Source organism: Atheta coriaria, unplaced genomic scaffold (genome assembly GCF_025399875.1).
Source record: "Atheta coriaria isolate IRGN ID8LTWV9N9 unplaced genomic scaffold, Caltech_Dcor_3.1 hic_scaffold_7_pilon, whole genome shotgun sequence".
NCBI lineage: Eukaryota > Metazoa > Arthropoda > Insecta > Coleoptera > Staphylinidae > Dalotia > Dalotia coriaria.
In genome coordinates, this window is record NW_027045449.1 from 11,003,455 (window position 1) to 11,018,985 (window position 15,531).

The 15,531-nt window shown below is 37.0% G+C and overlaps 6 protein-coding genes across 8 annotated transcripts; 3 read left to right on the forward strand and 3 right to left on the reverse strand.

Annotated features, from left to right (window-relative positions):
• Positions 1–133: 133 nt before the first annotated feature.
• SMSr (Sphingomyelin synthase related) lies at positions 134–4,851 on the reverse strand. Of its 2 annotated transcripts, XM_065308613.1 has the most exons (4): positions 3,906–4,851; positions 1,931–2,064; positions 1,775–1,867; positions 134–1,631 (listed from the first exon to the last, which is right to left on the reverse strand). In XM_065308613.1, exons 1-4 carry the CDS (start codon positions 4,541–4,543, stop codon positions 1,192–1,194), a joined length of 1,305 nt encoding a protein of 434 aa, XP_065164685.1. In that variant the 5' UTR covers positions 4,544–4,851; the 3' UTR covers positions 134–1,191. The 2 variants fall into 2 exon arrangements, with proteins under 2 accessions (XP_065164685.1, XP_065164684.1); XM_065308612.1 differs by having other exon boundaries at positions 1,775–2,064; positions 3,906–4,850.
• A 147-nt stretch (positions 4,852–4,998) lies between these two features.
• LOC135796551 (guided entry of tail-anchored proteins factor 1) lies at positions 4,999–5,662 on the reverse strand. Its single transcript, XM_065308621.1, has 2 exons — positions 5,520–5,662; positions 4,999–5,455 (listed from the first exon to the last, which is right to left on the reverse strand). Exons 1-2 carry the CDS (start codon positions 5,586–5,588, stop codon positions 5,039–5,041), a joined length of 486 nt encoding a protein of 161 aa, XP_065164693.1. The 5' UTR covers positions 5,589–5,662; the 3' UTR covers positions 4,999–5,038.
• An 88-nt stretch (positions 5,663–5,750) lies between these two features.
• Positions 5,751–7,987, forward strand: MED15 (mediator complex subunit 15). The gene is made up of 5 exons (XM_065308611.1): positions 5,751–5,893; positions 5,960–6,099; positions 6,156–7,013; positions 7,076–7,367; positions 7,427–7,987. The coding sequence occupies exons 1-5, from the start codon at positions 5,835–5,837 to the stop codon at positions 7,857–7,859; spliced, it is 1,782 nt and encodes a 593-aa protein (XP_065164683.1). The 5' UTR covers positions 5,751–5,834; the 3' UTR covers positions 7,860–7,987.
• Positions 7,236–13,847, reverse strand: fs(2)ltoPP43 (female sterile (2) ltoPP43). 2 transcript variants are annotated; one of them, XM_065308618.1, is made up of 4 exons: positions 13,555–13,847; positions 13,171–13,490; positions 12,644–13,113; positions 7,236–7,824 (listed from the first exon to the last, which is right to left on the reverse strand). In XM_065308618.1, the coding sequence occupies exons 1-3, from the start codon at positions 13,708–13,710 to the stop codon at positions 12,669–12,671; spliced, it is 921 nt and encodes a 306-aa protein (XP_065164690.1). In that variant the 5' UTR covers positions 13,711–13,847; the 3' UTR covers positions 7,236–7,824; positions 12,644–12,668. The 2 variants fall into 2 exon arrangements, with proteins under 2 accessions (XP_065164690.1, XP_065164691.1); XM_065308619.1 differs by lacking the exon at positions 7,236–7,824 and having other exon boundaries at positions 12,490–13,113.
• LOC135796550 (calcyphosin-like protein) lies at positions 8,492–12,486 on the forward strand. Its single transcript, XM_065308620.1, is given in 6 exon segments — positions 8,492–8,659; positions 11,163–11,248; positions 11,314–11,570; positions 11,634–11,802; positions 11,805–11,842; positions 11,969–12,486. Coding segments are annotated over 5 exon segments (645 nt in total). The 5' UTR covers positions 8,492–8,659; positions 11,163–11,169; the 3' UTR covers positions 12,071–12,486.
• Positions 13,848–13,888: 41 nt separating the features above from the next.
• Rnmt (RNA guanine-7 methyltransferase) lies at positions 13,889–15,506 on the forward strand. The gene has a single exon (XM_065308614.1). It carries the CDS (start codon positions 14,028–14,030, stop codon positions 15,393–15,395), a length of 1,368 nt encoding a protein of 455 aa, XP_065164686.1. The 5' UTR covers positions 13,889–14,027; the 3' UTR covers positions 15,396–15,506.
• Positions 15,507–15,531: the final 25 nt, after the last annotated feature.

Here is a 15,531-nt window from a genome sequence, read left to right on the forward strand (position 1 = left end):
ACATCCCAGCCCCATCTCTGTGAAAAATATATAATTATATATTATTTCCGAATGTAAACTTGCATTCCAATTTCCGCGATTTCCTCGTGAAAAAAACGTTCAATTTCCCCGCTGCACAATAATTTCTAATAAATTATTTTTATATATATAAAAAAATATACAAATATCTTTATTTCAAACCATTTCAACGCATCGCAATTGCTCACTCTACAATTATGTACATTAAACCATGTAAAATGTAAAAATATTCATTAGATTTGTATAAATAATTAAATACACCATCATACTGCATCATTGGATTACAATTACGTGCGTTTTGCATTTTGTTTGCATTTGCATATTACATGATTCTCTCCGACACAATTCCACACAAGGTAATAAATCCTACAATTTACTACAGAAATAACAAATTAAACACGAAATAATGGAAATTTAACAACAGAAACAACAATATTTGTCCTAACACTATAAGTTGTGCACTGAGATGTCTTTCAGGTCTCTATGGAAATCCTATATCGATCGTTTGATTAACGAGTTAAAAATTGAGTATCGCTAAATTGGTAAACATTAATTAATAAATAAGGAAGACGCAAAAATTTAGATTGTACATGCTCTAACCACTATCAACATCATAAGATTTCACCACGTGTTAACTTCCTAAATGACCTAATATGACTTACAGTCTAAATTTCATTTTTGGTACTTTACAATTTACAACCCAAACACAATCATTAACTACTTTTACTTAATGAATGTTTTCAAGTTTCAATGGAAAACAACAAACTACTGGAAAACATTTCACGAATAAATGGAAATCGAGCTTTGGAACCATCTTCATCAACAAACCCTTCTTATAATCGAATACTTTGGCAGTTATCCTTAACCGACATCAACGCATCAACAACGTGTGCTCAATTACGGCTTATTTACATACTTAACAATTGTACAAAATATTTTTTAGACTCTTTGAAAAGCACAAACAACGCTATTTGCCTATCATCTTACTCATGTATCATGCTGTCTTTCTGTTTGTTTTTTTCGTTTATATTGCGCACCGTGCGACAAACAACCGTTTATTTGCTAAAATGATTAGTCTGACGCGTAAAGTGATCATATCATGCGATTGCATCATTGGCGTGAGTTTTGGTATCAATCAATAAATAAATTTGAAAAGCCTAATCGACGGTACTGTTATTTCGTCTTTTTCGCCTCGGCGCAAGTCGCCATCGATGATGTGCTATTCTGCAGCAGAGGTTGTGAACTCTGCACTTCTTCACCGCGCCGCCGGATAGCCTCGTACACCTTATACACGTTGAGTTTGCGCTTGCAAAAAGCGACAATGTTGAGCAAAATCTCGCGAGGCGTTTCGAATTCGTTGGGAACGATGCCGTCCACCTCGGACTCGAAGTAGGAAAAAAGCGGGAACCAAATACGCGTCCGTGTTGAATCACGCTGCATCAGCGCTTGATTATTGGACAGAGTGTGATAGTAGAGGAAAAGACGACTGCTGATGTAGAACGCCACGAAGACGTCGATGGAGTAGTGCTCGTGTGCGGCAAGGATGAAGAAGATGCCGAACATGTTCATTATCCACGTGAGCGTGTGTAGGAAATATAAGTGTCTTGGAGTATCTACAAAATCATAAATCAAAATTATTCAAATAAGCTGTGACAGTCCTGTTTGCCATTTGTATCAACGCAAAAGAAAAACAAAAAGAAATTCTTGCTACCTACATACTAAATGTTACATACATTTACAAAATAATGTTTCTTACATTCAGTGATGAAGAAGTTGAGCATGGTGAGTGCGACGGTGTGCCCGCTGAACATGTAGTCGCCGCAGGTACGTACTCCCTGGATGGACATCCCTGCGCCACGCCAAATGAAATAAGCTTGCGAAATTTTAAACACCAAATGTTCGAATTTCGTGCCTTGTATGGTATAGTTACGAGGCTCGCATTGTAGATGGGCGCCGGGGACACTCAGCGATGTGATGAGCATTGTCACGCAGCGCAGCAGGAACACGGTGCCGGACAGCGCGAAGAATCTTCTCATCAGGATGAACCTATATCCATAAAAATATTATAAATAATATGTGATATTTTAGAATAATTTACAACTCGTGTAAGCAATTTTACGACCGTTTTGCGTTTGTTTTCATAATTTCACCCAACATCGCATGTTTTATAAACAAATAGAAATTACATCAACAAATCAACAAATGTGAGATAAGAAGCACGTTTTTGATTGCGTGCGTAGTGAAAAACGTAAATACGATAACAAAATAGCGAAAGTTTTCATCTTCATGTCGTTTTTATCTATAGAATTAGTATAATATTAAGCGTACGCCATTAAAACGTAACATTCTAATCCAATAACTTGGACGAGAATCTATTGACTATTTCGCAGTAGATGCTATAATTAATAAACAATCAACTAGCGCATGTTGCAAGTTGTTTTCTCCGCAAACACACTTCATTAAGCGTGGTCAAAGTGTTTTATTTTCGTTGCGTAGAACGTGGGATTGTGCGCAATTGAAAATGAAACCGATGAAAACAAAAATACAATTCGATTAGCCTATCGCAAAATACTATCAAAAAATACTCAATTTAAATATGACATTGAAAATTTAACATAGCCAAACAAATGAAGTAAAGTAATAGAAAATAAAATTAAAATTTTCCATGGTTTCTAATAAATTTAAAATTTAAATTGTTTTCAAGTTGAATTTTTCATATCTTTAATAAGACCAACAGAAATTGAGAGTCCCAATAGATTTGTTTCGTAAAACATTAAATCAATTAAAAATCCGATAAAACACAAATTTTACAAAATTCTAACAGTATTTCGAAGCAAATTGTAAACAAAGAACTCATTAACTTTTTGTATTTTTTATGCAAACAACTTTGAAAATGCACGAATTATAATTATATTCTAATAATTTAAATAAATCAGTCAAAAAATTCCAGGCACGCGCCACTCTCCTGCTTAAACTTGGAAACAAATAAAATTATCTCCACACTTGACTCGATAAAAACTAAATTATAATAACAATACAACATTAAACAATGCTTTTTCAGACTTTACAGCTGGTTCTAAGTTCAAGTTCCACTTGAAATTACAAATTTATTCATAATAACTCTCAAAAACAAAGTTACTGATTACAGTAACGAGAAATCAAATCAATCCCAATGACTAAAACAGCAATAGTGTAATTTTAATTAACCAGAATCACCAGACGACCGAGACGAATCTACTGTGATGATTCAATTTGTTGCGCTGGCTTTTGTGCATTCACTTACGATCAAATGTATTTATACCTACAAATGCTACCCTCATTGTGTGGCTCGAACCTTGTTATTATTTGTAATAGACCTTCGCGACAATGAAATTCCGTGCTACGTCAAATGATCAATCGGGCATAGTTGATGGACATTAAACGGATGAATCACGTATTTATAATAAAGCTTATCATGTGTTAATAACACTAAACAAACACCGAAAACATGTGGAGTGCATGAATAATTCGAATGCAAATATTTGTATTAAACAAATACATATAACTGCCAATTATGCAAAATTGTAACTAATATGGTATTCAAGTGTGGAATTAATCGAAATTCCGAGTAAATAACAACACGGGTAAAATATGCGAAATCACTTCATAAACTTTCAAAATAAATCAGAAAACGCCAACGATTCACAAAGCGTGAAAAACAATTATAAATGCTGTTAAATTCCACCGTGTATCATTCTTCCTTCATAAACTATAATTAGAAACAGTTACACGGTAGACCTGAGATACCAATGCCATCAACAATAATAAAAAAAGTTAATTTTAGTCTTTCTGCGCCGTGAAAATGTCTCAACTGTTTTTCTTACTTGTGACTCTTGCGCAAAACTCACCTATGTTTATGGAATAACAGTACTATCAGCCAAATGGTAAACAAAAACGTGCCGGTGACTTCGCACATGTCGAAAGCCCAAGGAATATGCGGCACATTGTCGAGGAAAATGTCCGGCAGCGGCGGATACTTCTTCATATCGGGCACGCGGTCGTGGACGATCACCATCACGAAGGCGGTGATCCATGTGACGAACACCACATAGCAAAAACTGAGGAACGCCTTGCCCATCTCGGGTTTCAGCCTGGTAACACGCCCGTCTTCCGATACCGGAGGAGACACACGTTCTGACTCACAGTATTCGCTATCGGTCTTCATCGCGCCACCATAGGAAACAGCATGTACAGCCACCGGATGGAATTTGTTCTCGCAAGGTGCTAGCCCTAGCTGCACCATTGCTGATAGATTATCTCTTTGGAGAGATTTCACCGCTAGATATAGTCGTTTTCGATCTGCAAGTCCTAGTTGGTCGACTGGACTAAGCCGGAAGTCTGCGTCGTTGATTGCGAGCAGACACCGACCGTCGAGTCGTTGGCTTTGCAGGTCCTTCCGAGAGCACTCGCTCAACTCCAACTGCTCCAGCCATTGGAAGACGTCTTCGTGGGTCCATTCGATCACCGCCGTCGTTTCCCAGCACATGATGGCGATGTACACTTTTTAATCACTTCTTTTTGTCTTGTTGTGTTACCGTTCGATGTGCGCGCGAGTTGCGTGTACGGCGTGTACCGCTAGGCGCACATGTCCGTTGCACTGAGAATTTGGCTCGCTACTGCGTGTTGGGCGCTAATCGCATTTACATTTTGTTACGTGCGCGCCTCGCGCCGCCAGCTAATCTACATTGAGCAGCCGGGGATTGAGACGGCGGCGCACCGCTGGGTGAAAATCCTCGCGAGTCCATACGTGTGACAGTTCCGTGCCTGTCAAAACTATTTCCGGCAGATGTAAAGCTGCCTTTACACTCAAGAAAACAACATGTAACGGGAAATTTAATAGAACTGTTCAATTATGTCCGAGATGTAACGCTGCTTTCACACACATTAAAACAGAACAAGTGGCGGGAATTTTAAAACACAAATAAATGTCACATTGGCATATAACATTGAATAAGAAAATTTATTCGATGTAATCTTAATTCTAATTTTTTAATAACCGAGCAACGCTCGAACAAGACACCATCCAAAAATGAACTGACACTGAATTTTCTACGTCATTTGGAAAGGAAATGAGCCCACCAAATGGCCACAGGTTATACTTGGTTTCAACAATAAAAACCGGCACTTTTCTATAATATACCGATAAAAATATCATCACCACAGAGAGCAATATGTTGCAGCCATAATTTATGCCTATATTGTATATAAAATTGTTACCATTTCTTTTTGAGCCACTTTCTTTCAATTGTTCATCTATAGCATTGATTTTTCTCTGCAGTTTTGAGTGTTTTACAAAATCGCGGCTAACGCTAAGAGCGGCTTGCTGCTTTAGTAACTCACGACGTTCTTCCAAGAGAGTTCTTTCTGCCTGTGGTATTCGATTAAAGATTTTACTGATCTAAAAAGTATAACAGAACAGAAACTTATGATTTTCTTGGTTAGCTACGGCATGCAATGCTTACATATTTTGTTAAAACAGATACATGAACGCTTAGAAAGCCAATTAATGTAGTTACAAGGAATAAATACATTTTATTCCGTTTATTTCATCAGATTTCTGACGAGTCTTCAATAATTATATTTAGGTTAGGTTGGTTTGTTGGAAAGTCCCACATTTTGAAGACCACTTGCCGTGAGGGAGTTGACAACGTCGCAGTGATTGTTTTGGAATATTCCACAACATTTCACGAGAGCGAAGAGAGTTGAATGTTTATAACATAATCTTACAAAATATTACAACTTTACCATAAAAGTGTTGAAATACTAAGTTTGCAACAATGGCTGATGATGGATCTTGGAGGCAGACCAATTTTAGACAAAATATTGTCCAAAAAATGTAAGTTCACAATAAATAACCACTTAAAATTCTTTTAAATCAACATTCTTTCGTTTTTGTAAATAGTGATGAGGCGATACGAGCATCAGGAATGTCCATGTCTAGAAATAGTCTGGAAATGGAAAATCATGTCTTCCAGAAAGCAAAAACAAAAGAGGAATACCTTGGCTTTGTGGCAAGGTTAATCCTACATGTCAGGGAAATGAGTAAGTATTTAAATTTCTATTAACAATAGAAATTATTTACTTACTTTTATCTCCAGATGCCAAAAAGGGCGCTGGTGGAGTAATGAATGGCACTGGAGGTCAAGCTGGCCCTGGAATGCAGGATCCCATCAATGCCCTACAAAATTTAGCCAGCCAGGGTAACACCAGAAACAACCAGATGATGAACATGGGTCCACAAGCTGGTAATATGCCCCAGCAAGTTGGTCCCAACGCCACCAACCTATTACAAACCCTCAATCGCGGCCCAAATCAAATGAACGCCGTACCCAGCCCAATGTGTGCAAGACCAAGCATGCCTGGCATGGTACCCAATGGCAATATCCCCAATCAAATGCCCCCACAGATGCAGAATGGCGGCATGAATCAAATGCCGCAACAGATGCAAAACATGCCGAACCAAATGCCAAATCAGATGCCGAATCAAATGGGTAATCCTATGGGCATGCCGAATCAGATCCAAGGCCCGCCGATTATGGGCCACGTGCAGATGATCCAGCACAAGCCGGAGATGATGATGAATGCACCTCCGCATGCAGGCCTGCAGCGTAAACCCCTTCAGATGCCACCACAAATGATGACGCAGAGCCCCGGCGCACAGTCTGTACAATCACCAGCTGGTATGAGTGTACCTACTCCGAACCAGATGGTGCCATCACCTGCAATGGCACCAAGTCCCAGTTCTCAAATGAATATGCAGATGAATACACCAAACCAACAGAGATCGGTGGGAATGGCGCCGAGTCCTTCAAGCTCTTTGAATACTCCAGGACAACCAAATCAGAGCCCCATGGGGTTGCAGGATGAAGGGGCTTATATGCAGAAAGTGCGACAGTTGAGCAAATATATCGAGCCGTTGAGGAAAATGATTGCTAGGATGGGAAATGATGGAGAACGTAAGAAAAGAGAAATTTAAAAAAACTAAATGGAATTTAAACGTTTTTTTTTTGTCTTTTAGATGTGGAAAAAACTAGTAAGATGAAGAAATTGTTAGAAATCCTATCAAACCCACAACAGAGAATGCCCTTGGAAACACTTCTCAAGTGTGAAGTTGTACTAGAAAAGTTAGACTTCAAGCGTGGAGACGGAAGTGTCTCTGCACCAACAACCACAACAACTCTTAAAGAACATCATGCATTTAAACCTCTAATTGAAGCAGTTAATAACAATCTACAGGCACCTTCGATTAATCACACCTTGCATCGTACTTTTGGACCAACTCTGGATGCGCTTTTCAGTCCAGAATTAAAGTAAAACTTAAATAAAACCAAAAAAATGACAAAACTAAAATTAACATTATAATTTCCAGGTTAGTTCCACCATTAAAACGCAAAAGAATCGAAGAACCAGCCAGTGAAATCCCCGAAGTGTTACAAGGAGAAATTGCACGGTTGGATCAACGCTTTAAAGTATCCATCGACCCGAATCAACAACCAGGATCAAAAACAATACAACTTATTTGTTGGTTGGATGATAAAAACTTACCATGCGTCCCTCCAGTTTCGCTCACTGTACCAGAGGATTATCCGATGACATCGCCCAAGGTTTACATGGCTCCACACGAGTATGAAACCACACAGTTTTTAACCAGAGTACAAACCGCATTGCTGGCTAGAGTGAAGAAACTGCCGAAACATTTTTCGCTGTCGCAATTGTTGGATACTTGGGAGATGAGTGTTCGGCAAGCTTCTGCGCCGACAATTATGCCTGTAAACAGTACAACTGTTTTAATGGGGATTTAAATATAAATACATTAGATTTAAGTAATAAATTAATTAATTAATATTATTATCTATAGATATGTATGTATTGGATTGGATGTAGTTCGTAATTATATAAATTCTGTTTCTTTTTTTTATGAAAACTGAAAGAGATCGATATTTTTTAATTTTATTTTTGTTATAAAATAAGTTATCATCAAGCATCTATTTGTGTGGTTGCTGTTTTCGTGTAAACTGCAAAGCATAATTGTTTGCATGACTAAAAAACATAATTTGCGTTTGGGTCGAATATTTGTATTTGTTGTCTCCTGGCAACAACACACGCCGGAAAGCCGGCTAAATGGTCAACGTCGTCAACGTGCCATCCTTCCCGTTTTTCTAGACCACTCGCAACAGTCGGAAAGTCGTTTTCCGCCTCACTAACTCAACACAGAGTGTTCCCACAACAAAAAATCACATTAACTATTAAACTGAAGCCTAAATATTAATTTTTTCAATAATTATAGATCATATTCAAATAAAACATTTGAATTTCTACTTTAGGCATTAAAATCCACTGTAATTTTTGTAATTTTTATGCTTGTGGATAATACTTAATACCTGTGTGTGCCTGATGCTCATTTACTACGTTTATAAAGTACACCGTTCGCATGGCGCAACTTTCAGTCGTCGGTCGGTCGCGTTTGCGGTTTGAAGCTAGTCGTTAGACATTAGTCGCGGGGGCGCAAAAACAAATTCTATCTTCATCCCCATCATCACATTCGTAGTGTAACTGTGCAAGTGCAGAATTAATTAAACCACAAACGTCCCGCTTCATTAACGTAAGTACACGCAGCGTATATACAAATAAATTAATTCAAATTTTACATCGTTTGCATATTTTGTTTTTTCACCCGCAACAAAAACCAAGCAGAAAAAACACGACAAAAGAAGTAATTTATTACTCTGCATATTTTTTTAGCACATAAATGTACTGGGAAGTAATTAATTTGTTATACAAGTCCGAAATTTATCTCTATTGATAAAATATCTGATAAATCAAATCAAACAAGTATTATTTGATCAAAACATTAAATATTTGAGATTTGAAAGTTGATTAAAGTGTAGATTTTCAAAAATTGAAAATTTTATTGATTGGAAATACAAGGAAACTAATTAATTTCTCTAATTACACTTATATCATTGATGGTTTTTGTTAAAACCTATGTTTTCGTACCTTTCGAACAATTTGTTGCCGTTAGCAACACGTTCGATAGACATAAACAACCCTTAAATGGTACAATCGACTATTAATGCGCGCTAGGTGTGACCATGCCACCATTTTATCTACCCTAGACTATCAATAATATTATTCCCCTGTCCGTGAACACACAAAAATAAAACATTACTTCGGAAGCACATTCATAAAATGTAACGAGCTGTATTAATAAATTATTATATTTTCACCATGCGGACAAAGAAAATCGATGCTTTCGAATTATTTTATTAAAAATAATTTGTTTGATTTACAACCTTGAGGATTTAATCAAGTTAAATATTTTAAGGTTTGGATGGGTGGGTAGGACTCATTTTCGCGGTGTTTGCTAGGATGGCACCGTAAAAGTTTTAGTTCATCGGCGACACATGCATTAAAATTCAACTAATAATTGCGTCACGCACGCCTTCCCCGTATGAGTATGAAACTATGCTATTACCCACATGATTCAACACGAAACACACACAAGAACAAAACTTATACAAAGAAAATCATGGGCTTACCTTCAAAAAGACAATCGTGCATGACTCCATTCAAACTATTTCACGGGTTATTAATTGTTTTAATACTCATGCAATCATAAAAGTTGTCTACAAATAAAAATCTATTTTTTAAGGTAAAACAAATAATATTTGATTTTTATGATGGCAATCACAAATCAAATATTTATTTCCATATTTAAATATCTTGTTGTGTTACAGATTTAATATTAATTTTGAGTTTAAAAATGCCAATTAAGCCAAACATGTTAAAATTAATATAAAATCTTGATATTTAAAAATGAAAATAAATAAATTTACCAATAAAAAGTAGAAATTATTAATAATATACTTATTATAACCCACATATAATAAACTAACAACTAAATTTACCCCAATTATTTATTGATAAGTCGTTACACTTAACAATATGTGTAATGATGGTCGAAGTTTTCGCGTTCGAACACGGTACATTCGAGTTGAACGCACTCCGAACGAAACTCCACCACATATTTCCACCTACCGTCACAATTTCGGAATTTTATCAAAGTTGTTAAGTACTAATTGCTGTTATTTCTCTTACTTTTATCAAAATATGGCGAAAAACACAATGAAGATAACATGGCCGCCCGCCGCCATCATGTTTACGACGTGTGGATGACGCCATGACGCTTCACATTGTCTGACTTTGATAAAATTATTCATTTTCCATATGAAAATACGCATTGTGTTTGCCAGGTAGTTATTAAAAGTCAATGAAAGTGTTTTCGGCTTTCAACCCCTCTTGAAATACGGGAGTGAGTGGAAAGAACCCTCTTGAACCCACTAAATAATTAATGATCCATTCAAAATAGGAAATAAGTAACGCGAAAGCAACGTGTGTGTTCGATAAATTCGATATGATTCACGATGTATCGATCCGAACCTCTTTCGACGCGTTTTCAACTTTCAATTCCGCATAGTTCTCATACAAGCGTAATGGGGAAACTTCCCGTTTGTTCTACTTTACGACACTAACGAAACTTTGGTTAAAAACGTGGATTATTAGGCAAGCAACTTCCTTTGTCGTCATGCCTCCGAAAAAACTAATTTAAAAGCTAGTTATAATGATAACAATGTAAAGGATAACTAATTAATACTCACAGAGTTAATTGATATGTCGACACGTCCGGTTAAATCGTATTCTTCAAATTAATTAACCACAGAATCACCTTAGACCGAATCAACCAAGCACAAAACACAAAGTAAACAACTTTTGTTTTTATGCTAACGTATGTTTCCGATAGGCAACCCAACATACACGTTTTATGAACTATGTTACAACTTCGCGAAAGAAAAAGGAAATAAACTTCAAAGAACCAACGTGTAATACCTATTTATGAATGTTAGTTAATTAGTTAATTATAAGAAGTAGTTTAATAGCGCCGTTTTTCTAAAATTAAATCACCTTTATACGTGTTTGACATGCAATTGGCGTGAAAACTACAAAGGAAATTTGAATTGCACCCAATTTAATTTTAAAATAGAACATACATCATAAAATACCATAATTTGGAAAATTGTGTGCTTAAAAATGAATGTTTCTTGTAGAATCAAAATGTTTCGACCACAAAGTGCCATGACTCGTCAAGAAAACGAATTGATTAACAAGAGTCAACGCGAGCTGCAGGCGAAAGGTAACAATTAAACGCTATGCGTGCAGCAATTAATAATTTTGATTGTTTATGGTTGATTATGAAAGGTGCAAGCGCGGATCCGGTGACACGGCTGCGATTGGTTTGCATGACACGCGGAGCGACTGGAATTCTCGGTTTGGGCCGCATGTTTCGTCGGCTTGACGACGACGGCAACAAACAATTGAATCGTGAAGAATTCATAACTGGCCTGCGCGAAGCTGGCCTCGAGATCACCGACGAGGAAGCGGAGAATATGTTCGTTCAGTTTGATATGGACGGTAGCGGCGGCATCAACATGGAAGAATTTCTAGTTAATATTCGTGTAAGTTCGACTTAACGTCAGCCATTTTGAATTTTATTTTAAAATTTTTGTTTTATTCTTTAGCCGCCATTGGCAGACTGCAGAAAACGTGTAATTGAGGAAGCTTTCATCAAGCTAGACAAAACTGGTGATGGTTTGATCACAATAGACGATTTAAAGAACGTCTACAACGTAAAAAATCATCCGAAGTACATCAGTGGAGAAGAAACTGAGGAAACAATTATGAAGCGCTTTTGAACAATTTTGAACAAGACGCTACCCAGGATGGCACTGTAAGTCTACAAAAAAACACAATTTTAAAGTTAAAATTCAAGCAATTCGTCACCAAATATTGATTGATTACGCAACTTGTCCGTTTTGCGCATGCGCGTATGAATTATTTATTCTAATAATTACAGGTGACCAAGGAAGAGTTCTACAACTACTACAGTGTCATCAGCGCGTCAATCGATAACGACGGCTACTTCGATCTGATGATGCGCCAATCCTATAAACTTTAAACGTCGAGCACCGCATTCACAACAAATGTTTAAAATGTAACTGTGTCAGCCATGCGCAACCAGTCGAACAACGGGCCAAACAAACGAACCAAAGCAAACAACATAACCTAACATTCAAACTAACCCATTCTATAAATATAAATATGGCAAAGCAACTTTAATTTGTTTCGAATTTGTTAAATATTATGAAACGCGTTGCTTGTTTTCGATTTTTAATACGCATATATCCCGAGTTGTTGAACAAAGTTGTTAAAAAAAAAGAAGAGAAATATTCGTAACCAGAATTACTGTGAAATTTAAACAATTAAAGTAGCACTTTGCATTTTAACACTATTATAACACTATTATATTATAATACTGTCTTGTTTGAAAATATATGAAAGTTTGTTGTTTAATAATAAAGAAAACATTGTAAACACTTTTTCTTGAAAATAATCACGACTTTCAACTGTTCCACTTGTTTAACAATTGAAATCTAAATATTTATTTTAAAATGAATAATATTTGCATTTTTGAAGGAACATTTGATAAATATTGAAAGCAAATCACAATTTTAAACGTTTTTACACTTACCATACTTAAACAACGTAAAAAAACATCAATAATATGAAGAATGAGCTTCTTCTTCATGACCATTAGCATCATCATCATACTCATAGTAGAAATCTTCATCATCCACACTGCTATCTCTTTCACTTTTCTTATAACGTGCTTTGAAAAGTGCGTATCGCTCACCGTAACGATTAACATCAGATTCATCGATGTCTTCCTCGAATCCAGCCGCTTCACTATCAATACTATAAATAAAACCCGCATTTTCATCATCTGATGATAAATCATCTTTATCCAAATGAACGTGTTGCATTGCCGAGATCATATCATCTTCGGTTATGCTATTATCGTCCCGATACTCGTCTTCATCGGGATATTCATTGCGCCAGTTATTTTCAGCGTTTGAATCTTCACTTTCATCATCATCTGAATCAGCAGCGCCGTTATCACGATGAGATCCGTAAACTAATTCGTTACTTAGTGGATAAACACTAAAAATATTTATTTTTATTTTAAATTATTTGATTATTATGAGGTATATAACATACCCAACTAAGTCATGATCATAAATTTCTCCCAAATCATCAGAAATTGTGTAATATAAATCATAGACATATTGAGGTTTGGATTCGACATCTTCAACCATTTTATCTGCTTCCACATCAACAATGGTAACACCATCATCATTGTGTGAGTTGGATCTACAGAGATTGACGACTTTGTAGCGGTTTTCTTTACTGTTTTGGATGCATTCTTCGCGGACGCGGTCGCGAATTGATTGAAACACATTCTGATGGGTTTTTTTCTTTATGTCAGTCTCAATGTTCTCTTTGAGTGATGTTTTGCAATGTTTAAGAACATCGTCTTCCTGGTTGAAGTATAATTTGTTTAATTTGGTTGATTAAAATTGATTGTGATTAGTAAAAACTCACTTGGTTTTTGACTGTTCCAGCAAGTTGAAGAACCGTTGGTGTTTTATCTGATGAATCTAAGGTTTCTTCTGAGGTTTTTCGTTTTTTACAATTGACGATAATGATATCTTGCGGTTCTTCGTCACAACGACGTTTTACGCGAATAATCGTAGACATTTTGTTCGTTTTATTACAATAAATAGTTTAAAATAAGATTTAATGAGAAATGAATGTGAAGAACATGTTGCGCACTGTAACTGTTTTATTCTAACCTAAAATTCGTCTCTGATTCTTTTTTTAAAGCTTCCCCAAATGCAACGTTGTCGGACTTTCAACGAACAACAAAAGTTTTTCAAGGTTTTTATAGCGTTCCGGCGACATTTGGGGGCAACCGAAGTCGCTTCACTTACGTGACTTGAATGTTTTTAACCTCGATGAAGTTGTTTACATTCGCTAGTTAAGTTTTAATTAAAGTAATAAATAAAAAAAGAGCAATGTCGACCGATGGCGACGATTTGGAGAAGACGCTGATGATGGCCGCCGCCGACGCGGATGCACGAAACAACGAAAACAGAGTGAGCGTTATCAAATCCCTGGAAACCGTCGTCAACGAAACCGCCAGCCTTCAAATGGAGCCGCCACTGCTCATTCCACAGGAATCAAAAGGCCTCAAGCGTAAATTACAAGCGGAAAGAGAGGAGAAAAGAAGTTACGACGATGAGCGTGTGCGGAATGAACGCGCGAAAAAACGCGGGGAATCTCCACAACCGCAACCGCCGCCTCCGGAACCAGCGCCGGCACATAGCGGCGGGTATGCCAAAGTAGTCGCAACGCATTACAATCAACTAGAAGAGAAAGGACTCGATGAACGTTCGCGCTCGAGAATATTCTACATGCGTAATTTTCACAACTGGATCAAGAGTATGCAGATCAATGAAAATCTTGAAGCTTGCAAAGAGAAGAAGAAGCACAACGTGCCCATCAGGGTGATGGACATGTGTTGTGGTAAGGGAGGTGATTTGCTCAAATGGAGAAAAGGATGCATCAATCATTTAATCTGCACTGACATTGCTGAAGTATCTCTTGATCAATGCAAAACAAGATATCAGGAGATGAAAGACAGAAGAGATAGAACTCCAGGTCAGATATATTCAGCCGAGTATATTGCTGCAGATGCCACAAAAGTCAGACTTCGAGAAAAGTACAAAGATCCTTCAATAAAACTGGATCTCGTAAGTTGTCAGTTTGCATTTCACTATAGTTTTGAGAGTTTGCCACAGGCTGAGTGTATGATTCGTAATGGAGCCGAATGTTTGCAACCCGGAGGGTTTTTCTTTGGAACCATCCCGGATGCGAACGAAATCGTGGCGCGTTTGAAGAAAGCCGGGCGAAAAACGTTCGGAAATGATGTTTTCAGTGTAGTATACGATAGCGATCTAGACAACCCGCCGATCTTTGGAGCGAAATACAATTTCCATTTGGATGGAGTGGTTGATTGTCCTGAGTTCCTGGTGCATTTTGGTTCTTTTGTCAAATTGGCGAAGAAATACGGATTGAAATTGGTGCGAAAAGAGAAGTTTCACGAGTTTTATCAACGACTAAAAAATGAAGGACGTAATTTACTGAGTGCTATGAATAGTCTTGAGACTTATTCATCGCAGGGTAGAGAATGTCTGGTTGGGACGAATCCCGAAGATTATAAGCATGCGGAAGAGTATTGCAAAGAGAAAGACACGGATGCACCGGTTGGAACACTGAGTAAATCCGAATGGGAAGCTTCATCTTTGTACATGACTTTTACATTTGAAAAGGTGAAGAATGACTGGAACGATGACGGCACACCAAAGTACATTTTTGATTAGCGTTTAGTTTGAGCTTCTAATTGTATTTAGAGTAATTCCTATTTAATAATGTTATCGTTCTATTTTTCGTGCACGTTGGCTGAATGAAATATATAAGTTTGGGAATATTGACTTGATATTTGAATATATGCAACCC